This window comes from Podarcis vaucheri (genome assembly GCF_965113315.1).
Source record: "Podarcis vaucheri genome assembly, chromosome: 3".
Lineage (NCBI taxonomy): Eukaryota > Metazoa > Chordata > Lepidosauria > Squamata > Lacertidae > Podarcis > Podarcis vaucheri.
In genome coordinates, this window is record NC_138761.1 from 61164716 (window position 1) to 61181115 (window position 16400).

Genomic DNA, 16400 nt, shown 5'->3' on the forward strand with positions numbered 1-16400 from the left:
GCGACATATGGAGACCCTGCTCTGTTAGCTTCCTGCATCACAGATGCTGGTGATGAAGAACAGGGCCTTCTCATTTGTGGCACCAAAGTTATGGAACTCAACCTTAACAAATCTTGCCTTCTTTATTAGTTTTAAAAAGTCAAGTAAAAACAGTTTTCTTTAATGTGTTACTTGGGATCAATTGAGTATTATTTCTGTTGGAGTTTTTCTCATTTTAAATGTTTTAATCTGTTTTACTATTGTTGTTTGTTTTTTGTGTGCCACTTCATGGAACCATTCAAGTAAAAGAAGCGCTTAAAAAATTCTATAATCCGTCTACAATATTGGCCATCCTACAGTAGCTCTCCAGATGTGCCATTTTAATTAAATATTAAACTTTATCACCTTACTTTAAGATTCAGTGATTTCCTATACAATTTTATGTACACGTTTGTACAAGAGACTTTTAAAAGCATATTCTATTTTGTCCACATCATGTTCTGCAATGTAAATAAAATGTACTTTTTCCTGTGCTTACCTATTGGCATACTGCTCTATCCTGGAGTGTGTGTCGTCATGAAATAGTTGGGGAGACTGGGAGGGACTGTCAAACCAAAGAGTAAAGGAAAATAAATGAAGACCAAATTGTAAAAAAAAAAGTTTAGGCAAACATAATGTTGCTCATACGAGTATTCATTAGCTGAGGAGTTCATGCAAATATATTACTAACTGCACAACATTCATTTACTTGGTTACAATCTGAATTTCTCCAGTGCCTACCCAACAGGAATGAATGAGAGATGCAGAAGAGCATGCTTGTGCACAGGAAGAAGCCTCATTAATTTTCATAGAGCGCACATAAGGAATTCTTAGTGGATTTAACCCAGCACCTCTTCAGGTGCGAGTATAGCAATTACTCACTCATATTGCTCTGGCCACATACTGATGAGTGTAATAGGACTGCAAGAAAAAAAAACACACAGACACGAGAGAGGGAAGAAAAACAGAGGACAGCAAAAGTTAATGCAGTTCAAGCATGTAAAAAAGCATGATCTGTTTATCCATTGACCCTCCCAAATACTTTGGTTTAGCTATGACTGAGACATTAAAAAGTGAACCACAATAGAGACTTTAGCACAACCTGCTCAAGACATTCAGACAAGCCTACCCAGATATGTAGAATGCTTTTCCGTGTTTTAATCCGCTTTTAGCGTATTGTTGATTTTGATTAGTATTTGAATGTTTAAAATACTTGTCAGTAATTGTTTTTACTGATGTTACTGTTTTATTCTTTTGTAAACTGTGTTGAGCGTGTTATTGGTTTTTTTTGGGGGGGGGGTTAATACCTTCAGCCTTTTGAAAAGCAAACGTACAGCAAATAGCCCCAAACCAACTTAACTTCACTATCCCACGGCCAGAAATGGAACTCACTTAAAACCTCATGTCCTTAACCGCTAGGAATTCGTTTAAATCTTCCTAAAACCAACAGAACCAACTGCTTTCATTGGGAAAAAGTCACTCCGATTATACTGCACAGTTGTATTTGATTCCAGCATTTAAGTGTACTATCCAGTTTAAAAACTTCGGCATGGTTATTGTTGAACAAAAGGGGAAGCAGAAGGCAAGGGTATTCCAGAAGTGTGACTACTATATAGTAGTAATGCTGACTGTACTTTCATCTTATTAATGATGCAGTTGGTGTGCCTACATACATAGAAAAATACAGTTTAAGACAAAAAGAATGAAAATATTTGTTGAGGACATCTTAGGCAGTAGCTGCATTTTCTCCTCCTTTCTCATGTTTGGAACTCAAAGACAGAAACATGCCTTCCCTCTTTTTCAATGAATGCGCTTTTGTTGTTGTTAAGGAACAGGTTTTCTGGGCACAATCCAGCACAATTTAAGCACTTTTAATATTAATCATTCAAATCAACAGAACTGAAAAGTGCTTAGCTTTAGCTGCACTGGGTCATTTCATCAAAACATTTCATATTGCTTCCTTAATCAGTCATTGTAGCTGCATCTAAGTTTTAATGCACAGTTCTTGCCTTAATCCATAATTCACTCTAATGTTCTTGGAATTACTTTGGCTTTAAACAAAAAAATATGTATTAACGGGAGAAAATTGTATATAAAAACCCATTGGTCTGCCTGTGTATTCAAAACTTACGTCTCCAAATTGTCACCTTCCAGAACAGTTTGCACTGGTAGGTAGCCAAGCCGAGGGTGTTTAGCAAAATATTTCTTTGACCGGAACTTGTTCTTTAGCACTTTGGTGAAATCTCGTACGTCTTCTCCCGAGGTGGTCTAGAAAAAAGAAAAATACAGAGAGTGCAAATTAAATATTTTCGATTCTGCTGTCAATGACTAATACTGCCAATTGAAATAGTAAGAAAGTGTAAATGGCAATGATATTAAGAGTTGGGGCATTAAAGATGAACTTAAGCTGAACACAAAAGAATAAGAATAAATAAGTCTGGAACTAAAAAGCAATTTCTTCATTTGTTACTAGCTTTACAAGCCAGCAGTTCTTAAATTATACAGCAATTTATATACATTTTTCAATTTCATAAAGTGACTTGCAACAAATGCTAGAACTGGCAAAATGCTAAAAGCTATCCAATTACGTTCAAAAGGAAAGGTAATTTAATCACAAACATTAGAGACTATTTTAATCCTCCAAAGTACTTTTTTTTTTTTTGTAAAACTGAGGATTTTTAGCTTGAGATTCTGTTGCTACCTCTTCTCCAGAGGTATCAAAAATAAGAAAAGAAAAAAAACACTGCTTGCCAATCCTCATAAGAACACAGCAGAGTAGCACAGTAAGTGGTTGTCTGTCCACATCTCTACAGTCAGAGACTCCCAATTCAAGCCCCCCTTAGGTTTCAGTCTTAATGGCAACAAACATACAGAGCTTCTGGGAAAGAAGCTTGGTTAGAAGCTGGTCAGAAGTATCAAAGGGTTTATTGAGATGACATTGCTGTAGACAAATGGAAGGTGCAAAATGTATTATTATTATTATTATTATTATTATTATTATTATTATTATTTATACCCCACCCATCTGGCTGGGTTTCCCCAGCCACTCTGGGCGGCTTTCAACAGAATATTAAAATACAATAATCTATTAAACAATAAAAGCTTCCCTAAACAGGGCTGCCTTCAGATGTCTTCTAAAAGCCTGGTAGTTGTTGTTCTCTTTGGCATCTGGTGGGAGGGTGTTCCACAGGGAAGGCGCCACTACCGAGAAGGCCCTCTGCCTGGTTCCCTGTAACTTGGCTTCTCGCAGTGAGGGAACCGGCAGAAGGCCCTCAGCACTGGACCTCAGTGTCTGGGTTGAACGATGGGAGTGGAGATGCTCCTTCAGGTATACTGGACTAAGGCCATTTACGGCTTTAAAGGTCAGCACCAACACTTTGAATTGTGCTCGGAAATGTGCTAGGAGCCAGTGTAGGTTTTTGTGTTATGTAGGTGTTATGTGGTCTCGGCAGCCGCTAGTCACCAGTCTAGCTGCCGCATTCTGGATTAGTTGTAGTTTCTGGGTCACCTTCAAAGGTAGCCCCACATGGAGCACATTGCAGTAGTCCAAGCGAGAGATAACCAGAACATGCACCACTCTGGCGAGACAGTCCGTGGGCAGATAGGGTCTCAGCCTGCGTACCAAATGGAGCTGATAAACAGCTGCCCTGGACACAAAATTGACCTGTGCCTTCATGGACAGCTGTGAGTCCAGAATGACTCCCAGGCTGCGCACCTGGTCCTTCAGGGGCACAGTTACCCCATTTAGGACCAGGGATTTCCAAAATGTTCATTAAGTACTGATTCAAAACATCTTTAACCTTAAGTTTGATCATATGTACATTGATTATGTATATATTATAAATTAAATATATAATAATGTATTATATAATGTATAATTATAACAATAAATGCAAGGGTGCTCTTGGATCCAGCATTTTAAGTGGATGGACATGTGGTCTCTGTAACTCAGAAAAACTTTTATTAGTTTAGGCTAATATACCAATCATGGCTCTTTTGGGACAGATTAGCCTTAGTTAGCCATGCTCTGGTAGACTCTTACTTTTTGACTGCAAAGTGTTGCATGTGGGGCTGCTGTTATAAGCAGCCCAGAAACTTCCGCTGGTCAAAAACAGGATAGCAAGACTGTTAAGCTGGGTAGGATAACAATATCATGCCAGTGCTTTGTCATCCGTTTCTAGTCCATTTCTGGATCCAATTCACACTGCTCTTGCAGTGCTCTTGCACAGTGCTCTTGCATTGCTCTTGCTTCAGATCAGATTAGCTGAAGAACCACCTTTCTCCCAAATATATCTGCCCAGAGCCTAAGAACTTCATCTTGAGGCCCTTCTCAATGTGCCCCCATCTAAGGAGGTGTGGTGGGTATCTGCCAAAGAGAGGGCCTTTTCAGTGGTGGCACTCATCCAGTGCCCTCTCCAGGGGGAATGGCCTATTGCCTATGTTATCGTCTTTTTGGTGCCAGGTGAATACCTTTTAAATCTTAAAATCTATTCATTTTTTTTTTATGCTGTTGTGAGCTTGTTATATTGATGTTTGTATCTGCTTGTTTTATGGTTTTAGACATTTCCATTTTATGGTTTTATTTGTGTGTTTGTTTGATTTTAATTTCTGCTGCAAGCAAGAGAGTTGTGAAATAAATAACGTATGACTAATATGTGGGTGGCATTTCAGTCAATTGAACTTGTAGAGATAAATCCCTACCCTAATAATAGACACATTGGTTTGCATTATAGAAAACAAAATCATCACGATGCCAGTAAGCACAGAACAACAAACAATTTCTTTGTCCGTTGCTAAGGCTATTTGTGAGATATTTAGATACCTTAATTGCAGATTGTGTTTTTTTGCTGGTGGTCAAATAGCCCCCAGTGAAGTTTCATCCAGTATGCAATTCCAAAACTATATAGGAAACACCTATTCCTCAGTAGCTGGGTGTTTGTTGGCCTTGTGTGGTTTTAAAATAATTCAAGATGGTTTTAAGATTGGTTGATTGGTTTTTCAGATGTTGCATGGACAAAATCCATTTCACTTTGCTTGACTTATTGCTCCATTTGTTCCTTGCCATAGTGTGAGAAGTGCTGAAGCTAACCTTTTTCCAATTCCCTAATTTCCCTTTGAGGCTTAAAACTAGAGGAGAGCTTTTTAATGCATCCCTGCCAGGGAGCACAGTCACTTCTATTGAACTTCATCATGTTGGGACAATGGAAGATTTTAATGTATGTGAGACCTTATTTAACCTAGCTTTCCCCAATGCTTGAAACTTTAACAGTATACAAACCTTTAAATAACTGTTCCCACTTGTTTGTGCTGATTTCTTTAAAGGAAATGGCAAGTCACACAAGCCACCAACTTGGATGGCTTTAAAAGAGGATTAGGCAATCTCATGGAGGATACAGCTGTCAATGGCTACTAGTCACGAGGGCTCTGTACTAGTTCTGCTCTCAGAGGCAGTATGCTTCTGAATGCCAGTTGCTGTGAACCACAAGTGGAAAGAGGGCTGCCACAGCAAGGGCCTGCTTGAAGGCTTCTCACTGACATCTGGTTGGCAATGTCTCAATATGATGATGGACGAGAATGGTCTTTGGCAGGATAACTTTCTGTGGAGCAACCCACAGCTTTTTAAGTACTTCACTCGTAATACCATATTATTCCTACAACAGATTGATTCTTCAGAGCTCCTCTGTTTGCAGAGTTCCTCCTGCCATTTTCATTTCCTCAATAAAGATTGTCTGTCAGAGCTATTCACTAAGGAAATCCCATTTATTCACATCAAGATACAAACTGTTGACTCTGTCTGTATTATAACAATAGCTACAATTGCCGGATGGAAAAATAACCCTGTGGTGGAGTTAAAAGTTGTGGAACTCCTGAGTGAAGCACTTACTGGACTATAGGAGCAGCTGCATACTAGCCTATCCGATTTAAGTGTCTCAGTTATATGTAGTTTCCATTCTGTTTTTCTGCTCTAATTCTTGCAGCCCACAACACATAATTAGATTACCTTTATGTAGTAAGTCTGAATACAAGAAAAATATATTGCTATTTGAACAATTGTACCAAATTCCTAGAAACTGTCATTTCAGTGAGTTGTTTGTAATATATTTAGGCTGAGAAGGATCAGATCTTACAAACTTGTGTTGCAATTTGAGGCTTTCTTGAATAATTATGTACTTAAGATAATCCAAGGATCTTTTTGCCAGGCCGTCCAGATAATAGTACTTGAATGCATCTCAAAATTGATGCTTTTATCCAGCTCTTAATTCACCAGTAGAACTTTCATAATTCTTCCTAGCTGTCATGAGAAATTAAAGAGATGCCCTCTATATATTTACTGCAGTAACTGATGATCTGCTGGTAGTGGTTAGAGATGGGGAGGTTTATAGAGGCATTTTCAAACTGTCCCATACAAAGATTGGCAACTTCTTAAGTCATGTTAAATCTATGGCAATACACTTGACTTGCCAGTACAATTTTTCATTAGAATGGAAAAATATGTTTGTCCAAATAAATTTAAGCCAGTGAAAAAATAAAATGAGGAAGGTAGTAGTGATGTTGGGACATCATCTTTCAAATTCATTCTGTTAGGACCTCCTGTTGTGTGATGCTGGTATCTTGAACTTTCTGTAATTTACTGATAAAAAATAAGTCTTTAATGTGGGATTTGAGCTTGGCAACCCCTGGTCTTGAGGGTGTGGGGTGGGGACCCTACATATTTAGAGAATGGCTCATATGTGGAATTGCAACCTGCCTGGTGGAAAAAATACCTCTCTGTGGATTTTAGTCAATATATAACATTTGATGTTTTGAGTAAGTAAATATCCATCATCACGTTATGGAATAGAGGAAGGCATTGCTCAGATGTAAGGTAGCTTTGATGCTGGGTCCCATTTCTGGAACAGGATCACAATCACATGAAAAATAGAAATACATACCCTATAATTGTTTATAAATCTTTCACAATCATGTCTGCTCCAGATAACAATACTACATTCCCTTATCAGCTGGTACAGTAATAACGTTTTCATCGCTGAAAGTGTTATCATTTTATTCTGCTGACACTGGTCTGAAGTCTATTGTGTTTGTTTTTAAATATCAAGCAGAGCAATCCAAGCGGTTCTTCAGTATTTGATAAGGTTTTTTCCCTGGTAAGTGTGCTTAGGTATTGCAACCTGGCTCTTTCAAAACCAATTTGCAAGAAACCTGGACAAGTGGCTTGGACAAGGGGAATGAAAGTAGAAGTAGGCTAAAATAGCCTGTTCATTGCAGAGATGGGGAATCTGTGCTCCTATACATGTTGATGGGTTACCACTCACACATCCCTGACCACTGGCCATGGTGGCTACAACTGATGAAGGTCCAAAAACATTTGGAGGGCCACAGATATCCCATCCCTGGTATACTGCACTACATGGTAGGGTTCAACTCTTTCTGAAATAACCTGAATCTAAGACCCCTACTACATTTGGATAGTTCTTATTCTTATTTTTAGTAAGGTAAAGGTAAAGGACCCCTGGATGGCTAAGTCCAGTTGAATTTGACTATGGGGTGCCGCACTCATCTCCACTTTCAGGCTGAGGGAGTTGACATTGTCTGCAGACAGCTTTTCTGAGTCATGTGGACCACATGACTAAACCACTTCTGCTTCACAGAACACTGTGACGAGTGCCAGAAATCATGAAAATGCCTTTTTAAAAATTTGAGTAGAGCATGCTGGGCAGGTACCTCCTCTAGGTAGCATGTCACAATCTACATCCTCTGCATGTCACTTAGTTCACTTATATAATCCACAAAGGAGAGCTATTTTTATGATGTCTAGGTTGTTCTCAAACTCTGTTTTATTTTTGTAACTGCTTTTATCTTCAGCTTCCATTGGAAACACCCACACAATTGGTCCTGTTGAAGTGGTTGAAAACCTTTAAATATCACAACTGTGACTCCATGAAAAAAGCAGTTTTCACAGTGTGATTTTAATTAGTGCTGCACTGAATTTTCATATGGCTTGATTTTTATTTTAAAATGTGGCATTTAGGATGGGGGACACAGCTTTCATGAAAAGACAAGTCACTACTTGCAAAGAATCCAGAAAACTATTTTATGAGCCCCATAAGTAATCTCAAGCGTTGCAAAAGGAATATACTCAAGAATAGGTATCAGCATTATCTAGCATATATTCAGGGACATTTCACATTTCTTATTTTCCATGAAAACTAATTAGTATAATTTACCAAAATAGTAACAATATTAAATTATTTTTTAAAATTCTACTACTAAGAATTTTACTTTTTTAAAAAATGTAAGATCAAAGGTGTCAGAGCTGCTTCCAGATCCTAGCTCACAGAGGATCACGCTAGCCAGCGATCATTTAGTAAAAGTCTTTATTGAGTTACATTTTCCATTCTCAAGCTGCTGCGTGCAACTCTACGTCTAATGGCTAGATCGGCGAAGTCCCGTCTGAGTCTCCGCCCCTTGCGCACCAACTTAATATCCTAGCCCTGCTCCACCTTTTCCGCCTGACTGTTCTCCTCTGGGTCCCTCTGCCCCCCGGGGTCTCTTCCTTCCTGGATTCTTCTGACGCCGACCCCCCGGACTCTCCTGTCTCCTTGCGCCGGGCTTTAGGACCTGGCTCTCTTTCAGGGCTGCCTACTGCGTCACTTCCCTGTGCATTTGAACTTGGCGCGCGCGCCCAACTTTCCACTTTCCGTCTGACCGTTTCTTCGCTCCCCGATGGAGGTGTGGCCACTCCTGACTCATGCCCTCCCCCCTGTTGTGAGCTGCCAGCGCTTGATCCCTGGCTCTCTTCCTTTTCCCTGCTCTCTGGCAGTGACGCTGGTCCCGATTTCCAACTGCTCTCCTCTGAGTCCCCTCTGGCTCTATCTCCCTGGGGTGTCCCCCTAGGCTCCCCCCTTGCCCTGGCCACTGGTGCTCCTTTCTGTGAATCTTCTGATTCACTGGAAAGACTCGGAGACCTCGGGTCGTCGTCATCACTCATCTTTTCCTCTGCCTCCTCCCCCTCGCTCTCTGTTTCCTCCCTTGCCCTTGCCTCTGCTCCTGAACCCCTGACAAAAGGTAAGATCATATAGATTCTATTTACAAAACATTTTTCGCCTTCATTCTCAGTTAAGAATGTACAGGGCAGCTAACAGCAAACAATAGATTGGATACTGTTCAGCAGAGTCCTAACTGGTATCTACTCAAAAGCTGATAGGTTGAATTCATGGAATTACCAAATTGGTGATGTTGTCTTTGGTGGGGGGTGTATTGAGTATTTTTTATTGTGAGCTACTTTGAAAGAACCTTGGTCCTGAAACTAGTATTTTTTTAAAAAAGCCACATCGCTGAAACAAAATAAATGAATAAACAGGTTCCCAAAGAATGGGAGAGACAGGGAAAGTATGGTATAATCCAAGAACAATCTATTAGAAAGAGTCAGTAAATGACTACTCACTGGTATGCAGTACTCCACCATCGGGTAATGCAATTTATGACCCTTTGCTGTACGACCAGAAAAGAAACAACTCTGACAGACATCGTAGTTGAAATGCTTCAGGCTCCGATATCTGTGAATGTAACAGAAAAATAATGAAGGCTCCATTTTAAGGAAATCTTAACCACTTTGAAGCCCATCTCCATAGGCTCTGAAGCTTGAAGTAGATCTCCACACAATCTTACTGCTTGGGCTCACCATCCTAAACCTTTACCCCACTGTGTTACTATTTGCCCATCATCCTATTGTAATTACTACACACTGCAGTGTTAGCAGTACTTATATTGTGATATGTTAAGGAACCCAAATGAATGGCAGCAAGCACAGTGAGCTGCATCCAGTTTTTGCTCATGCCACTCCTACTGGTGGAAAGGTAGGAAGTGATTCTCCCCATTTTCTGCTTCCCTCTGCAGTCCCCAGCAGATTAGGGTAGGGATTATGGGGGAAACCGCCTTCCAATTCTACCCCATGTTCCATTAGTAAGATTACTCTGCTAGATCAGAAGTTTTCTGCAGAGAGAAGGAGCGCTTCTTATTGATGGGAAACGAAGTCTGGACCCAGTCTTGTCAACTCTATTTATTTATTTATCAAACATGCTTTTATGCTGCTTTTCAATAATTTAATTTTCAGAGCAGTTCAGAACAATAACAACAAGTACAATCAATTAAAAGCAATAAAATGCATAAAATAAAACACAATTTAAGAAGAAGAAGAAGAAGAGTTTGGATTCGATATCCCGCTTTATCACTACCCAAAGGAGTCTCAAAGCGGCTAACATTCTCCTTTCCCTTGCTCCCCCACACAAACACTCTGTGAGGTGAGTGGGGCTGAGAGACTTCAGAGAAGTGTGACTAGCCCAAGGTCACCCAACAGCTGCATGTGGAGGAACGGGGAAGCGAACCCGGTTCACCAAATTATGAGTCCACCGCTCTTAACCACTACACCACGCTGGCAATTTAACAACCAAAAGTTCAATGGTAGCAGGATAAATCCTCAATACCTATAAGCAAACAAAGGTATTCTTTTTCAAAGATTTTACGTGGGTCTCAAAGGAAACAATTGTAAGAGTTGGGATTAAAATTTCCTCAAATCTTTGGAACTAGCCGTTATGGTTGTCCCCTCCCTGACATAAATAGTAGCTACAGGGATCCATATTTGTCTTGGGATCATGGCACGGGTGGGTGGGTAAGGATGCCGTAGTCATTTGCCCCTCACTGGAATCCTGATCCCCCACCCAACTCTTCATTCTTTTTATTATTATTTTTAAAAACCACTCATGGAATTGCTACACATCTGAAACTGCCACAACTAGTGTAATTTTTAGGAACAGGATATTGAACTGAGTAGAATCTTGATCAAAATCAGAGAAACAGTTTTAATGAAATCTAAGTGGAAACACTGTTTGGTGTGGCCCGTGTTTCATTATTTATTGGCTGGCACAACAAGACACAATCATATTTAAAATATTGTTACTGTTCTTATTTAGATTTATTACCTACGCACCCTTCACTTTAAGGTTACAGGGCGGGTTAAAACGGTTTAAAGCAGTTCAAAAACGTGCAACTTGCCCAAGAAGAAACATGGCCCTCTGGATTCCTTATCCCTGCTCTACATAAACAACAACTTTAACTAGACCACAGCATACTAATAACTCCTACTAATTATACATACTAATAAATGTGAAGAATCTCATGTTCGCTGTACCTTTCAGATATTAGGAAATACATAAGCTTTATCTGCTTTAAAGTTTATCTGGCTTTTAGTCTCATTTCTGTAAACAATTCTCAGTGCAGCTCACAGCATCTTAAACCAATGATTCAAAGTAAAATAAATGAAAAACAATGGGTGATAATCCGGTGTTAGTCATACTCAGAGTAGCCAAAGAGATGTGAAGACCCATTTGTGAATAACAATTTATGCTTTGCCTTTTCCTTCTTCTCATGCACATAAAGGCATATAGCCACATTATATTTCCATAACTAAGTTTACCATGTTGCTGATTCTAATGTAGGTTAAAAAAGGGAAAGAAGCACTCTTATTCTCATTTCCAAGTGCTTAAGGCGCAATCCCAATGGTCATACTCCAAGCTCTGCCAATTAACCACTTATTTAAACAATGTATATGCCACTATTTAAAATATATATGAAGTATTTGAAAACTATGTGATTTAATATTTTAATGTACATTCTTAAGGCAAGGAGTGATCAACTGTAGGTGATTCATGCTGTGGATGAACCGCTTTATGTGACGCTGTCATCTATTGAGTAAAAATTTTGAGCTTTTATTTTGGGGGGCCCAAAGTTTTTTTCTGAACCTCTGAAATCCAAAAATACAATATGGGAACAAGTGTACAGGGTTGTGTCATCAAGAGGCAGGGAGGTGTATATGGACTCAGTGAAAGGCAACACATTTCTAAAGACTAACAAGAAGTGACAGCATATAGAAAGCTGATCTACCAGTACTATACAGCCGTTCGCTGAATTTCAAAATGTCTGTCAGAGACATCCAGCAATATGCAAATTTAACGTCAGAAAGTGTCAAGTGACTAAGACGAACACCTGAGAAGGAAGCATTCATTAATTGTAGCATTAATTGTAACCTGCCTTGAGAAAACTGTTTTGATAGGCAGCATATAAATGCCTATATAAATAAATAAAGTGATTGACAGCTAACACAATTAGTTCTTGACCCTTACATGTGTTTGGGTGACAAGCCTAGTACGAGATCTCATTATGGCTCGGAAATTTCCTACTGGGTTGTAACAATTACACAGCTGTGAAATCAGTGGAGAACATGTGAAGGTAAGACCTTAGGTTTCCTATTGTCACGATCAATTGAAGAATCATTTTACATATAGATGACAGAATTAGAGAAGCAAAATATACTCTTTCTCTCTAATAAATTCTATGGAGCAGAAGATAGAACTGGAGATACACATTGCTATATATCTACATTCGTTCAACATTAAAATGGCATTTAAAGAACCTGAGGCTTTGCTTTCTTAAAAACAAACTTAAGGTAAAGGGAAAGGTACCCCTGCCTGTACGGGCCAGACTTGACAAACTCTGGGGTTGTGCGCCCATCTCACTCAAGAGGCCGGGGGTCGCGCTGTCCGAAGACACTTCCGGGTCACGTGGCCAGCGTGACAAGCTGCATCTGGCGAGCCAGCGCAGCACACGGAACGCCGTTTACCTTCCTGCCAGTAAGCGGTACCTATTTATCTACTTGCACTTTGATGTGCTTTCGAACTGCTAGGTTGGCAGGTGCTGGGACCGAGCAACAGGAGCGCACCCCGCCGTGGGGAGTCGAACCGCCTACCTTTTGATCGGCAAGCCCTAGGCGCTGAGGCTTTTACCCACAGCGCCACCTGCGTCCCTAAAAACAAACTTAGAAAGGGCTTTTTATACTTTAGCTTAGTGTTCAGTGGCAATCTCTAATGATGCAGGTAGATGATAATAATTCTAATGAGCTACAGATATCAGAAATACCAGATTGCTGCTCTTGTAGAAGGCAGATTATATTCTTTTGTGTAACAAACATGTTAAGGCAGTCCAAGCTATAGTAGATAGATTGCCATCTAGGTTTGAGAGTGATTGCTTTAGTCAATTCTATCTAGTTTTGGAACTTTTTATAGCCAGATTTAATGCAGATGTCTGCTATTTTTGTTTTCTGATGCATGAATATACGTTTATAATTTAGAGAATTACATTTAGAGATGCTGAACCAGCTGTTTCAACATTTTATGTGGAGCCCTGTTTTTCATGACCTCCACTGTAATATCACATTGGCCATATAATTCACCTTTATGAGTAGATGCAGTAAAATTCAGCTCATTGCAGTACAAAAATTGCCACATTACTTTCTGTGCTCTCAGTTCTTTCAACTTCTCTTTAGTTCAAGAGTGGGACACCAGTGGCCCTCCAAGTATTGCTGAACTTCACCCCTGAAAATTGACCACGTTAGCTGAGGCCAATGGGAGGTTGTAGTCACAGGTTGCCACGCCTGCTTTAGCCCCGTCTGTTTTGCTATACCTCGCCTTCTCAAAACAGAAAAAGCAACAACATATGCAACTCGGGTTCCTGCCTTAAAATGGCGGAATATTTTTTAAAAAGCAATCTGAAGATGTCTTGCACAATACAAAAGAATGAAACAGAGAAAATATGCATTCTACCAGATCTTATGTGAGAAGATTAATGGTTTTGTAGCAGCAGGTATATAAGTAGGCTATGCGGTAGTTCAGGGCTCAGCACTTTTATTTGACTAGGCCACATGTGCCATTTGGGGGTCATATGTGGAGTTCGGCATGACCAGATCCAGGTTTGGTGTAGTGGTTAGAGTGTTAGACTAGCACGTGGGAGTTAAGTGTTTGAATCCTCACTTGTCCATGAAGCTCAACTGGGTGACCTTGGGCCAGTTACAGCCTCTTGGCCTGACCTCACAGGGTTGTTGTGGACTGAATGATGAAGGGAGAATCTTGTATGCCATCTGGAGAAAAAGATGGGTTACAAAATAGACAGACAGACAGATTATGTGGACATGGCCAAATCAAAAGAGGGTGGGACCAGTTTAAAAGCACCCCTCTCCTCACAATCAGGAACCAAAGATATTTTAGATTTCAACAGTTTTTAAGTGCAAGCCACCCACTTCTCTTCCTTCTCCTCTTAACATGTAAGTGATTTATTCTGCTTACCTAAAGCCGACAATGGGGCACTCCTTGCAGATATTGCACTTTGCCTGATGCTTTGCTGTTTCTGCCGCTGCCACTCTGTGTAGAACAGGCAGCCACACCATGGACTGCGGCTCGAGATGCATCCAGTCTATGAACTGCTTTACATCGATTTCTGGCTTGTTGTTATTCTAATAAATGAAAACCAGATTAGAAAATATTTGAATGTTCATTTTTAAACTTATCTACCCTCACATTTTTCTTCTTCTAAAAGAAACTTGGATCTTTCCCAACTGGTGTCCCCAGAGCAATGACACTGTGACTAACACTGAAGTCATCAGAGCACTCCTGCTACCAATATTCAATTAAGTAAAGATGACAATAATCAGCTTTCTGCTGCTGATGGCACACTGGGTCCGCCATCATGATTTATTTGGGTCAGAGTGACAAAACTGATTGGTTGTTTTTTTTACTCCAGTTCATAGAAAAATTCCTTTAATATAATTATCTGCATGAAGTTTTAGTAGTTGTATTTACTATTATAGATCTATGACATCATCCCTCCCCATTTTTTCTTTTTAAAAAGGTGGTTTCTGTAAATTCCAGAGCTGGCCCAAACAGAAGAGTCTGAGTGTATCTGAAGAAGTGTGCATGCACACGAAATCTCATACCAAGAACTAACTTAGTTGGTCTTTAAGGTGCTACTGGAAGGATTTTTTTTTATTTTGACTATGGCAGACCAACACGGCTACCTACCTGTAACTAGAAGAGTCTGAGTAAGTCAAGAGACATATTTAAATCAGCTAAAGGAAAGCTAAAGTTACTACCTGCTGAAAACAGCTGCGGACGCTGGGTTCTATATTACTGCCTCCGAAAGCAGCTACTTCACCAAGTTGTCGTGGAATCTGGATGGCATCATGAAGCAATAACCCAAGCTGCCTCTGATCACACATTTCTGTAGGCCCTGCCACTTCCTTAAAGAGATCTGGAATGCAGGCAAAGAAGGGAGGCTTTGTTTGCTTTTACATTAGCAATTTTTAGAAGTAGCAATTACAATTTCTGTGTACAGTGGTACCTAGGGTTAAGAACTTAATTTGTTCTGGAGGTCTGTTCTTAACCTGAAACTGTTCTTAACCTGAAGCACCACTTTAACTAATGGGGCCTCCTGCTGCTGCTGCGCTGCCGGAGCACGATTTCTGTTCTCATCCTGAAGCAAAGTTCTTAACCCGAGGTAATATTTCAGGGTTAGGGGGGTCTGTAACCTGAAGCGTATGTAACCCAAGGTACCACTGTATGTTCAAAATTCCTCTTGTTTTCCCCTGGTTTATTTTTGTCAATCATTGCATCAGTGAAGTTAGCATAACTTGATATAAAATAAACCCCTCAATAAACTATATTGACCTGGTACTAGTCCTTATCTTAAATGTAACCTGGAAGGCATGAGTTAATATTTTGACCTCCTAATATTTAATGTAAAGATCAGCACACTGATCTTGTGTTTCCAGCAAAGTCTAATCATCAGCTCCTGTAGGAGAGAATGAAGTTTTGTACAGATACTGGAATTTTTCCTCCAAAAATAAAGTCAGGATTCAGGAAACACACAAGATAACTAGTTAGTCATTTAACATTAGGGTCATGCCCTTTCAACTACAAACTGGGTAGGGTATACAAAACCCATATCAAAATATCCCTCCCTTCTCTAAAAGGATACCTTGGTTCAAAATAATACTTAATCTCCCAGATGTTCAGTAGTTGGGTAGCTCAAAGTTCCACTGTGAACCTCCTATTTGCTCCTCAATGCTCATCCCTTTGCCTCACTATGGACCAAGGAATGGATGAGAGAGACGATGCCTTGGCTGGTTATTGATGGGGAGAGCGTAACTCTCAAGCAAAAGGCACAGACCTTGATCCACTAATATTGTAACTGCTGTCTGAAAGCAGCATCTACACTTTCATTTCAGGTAATAAACCAATCTTTCTTTTTTGCTGTTGTAAGAACTTGGGGCATAAGATTAAAGGTAAACACGTTTTATAGTGAATGCATGTTTCAACAAAATAAGCCAAACCTCTTGGGAGTGTGAATAGGAATACATGTAAGTACTAAACATATACATGGGTTCATATGCACATCTCTTAACACAACCAGGATGATCTAGGAGACAAAATTTCACCTGGAGGAGCAAAGTCAATGTCAATCACTCATTTTGTCTGCCGCCTGAGAAGGTCATTAAA

General features: G+C 39.9%; 1 protein-coding gene and 1 long non-coding RNA gene across 6 annotated transcripts in view; one reads left to right on the plus strand and one right to left on the minus strand.

The window, feature by feature from the left end:
- Positions 1-14801, plus strand: part of LOC309528518 — a 61340-nt gene extending 46539 nt beyond the window's left edge. Inside the window, exon 3 of the long non-coding RNA XR_014217784.1 lies at positions 14755-14801. This is a non-coding gene — a long non-coding RNA (uncharacterized lncRNA). The remainder of the gene's footprint in view (positions 1-14754) is intronic.
- The window catches only part of UTRN (utrophin), a gene marked incomplete at its 3' end in the record, with an annotated part of 322774 nt that overhangs the window by 21020 nt on the left and 285354 nt on the right, over positions 1-16400 (minus strand). For 4 of the 5 annotated variants that reach the window (XM_082215859.1, XM_082215861.1, XM_082215860.1 and 1 more), the window contains 6 exons: positions 14996-15153; positions 14193-14359; positions 9464-9575; positions 2150-2286; positions 901-939; positions 518-583 (listed from right to left, as the gene is read on the minus strand). In XM_082215859.1, the coding sequence (XP_082071985.1) occupies positions 518-583; positions 901-939; positions 2150-2286; positions 9464-9575; positions 14193-14359; positions 14996-15153 (679 nt within the window). Of the gene's footprint in view, positions 1-517; positions 584-900; positions 940-2145; positions 2287-9463; positions 9576-14192; positions 14360-14995; positions 15154-16400 lie in introns of those variants that run through there. The other variant, XM_082215862.1, reaches the window with a different exon arrangement.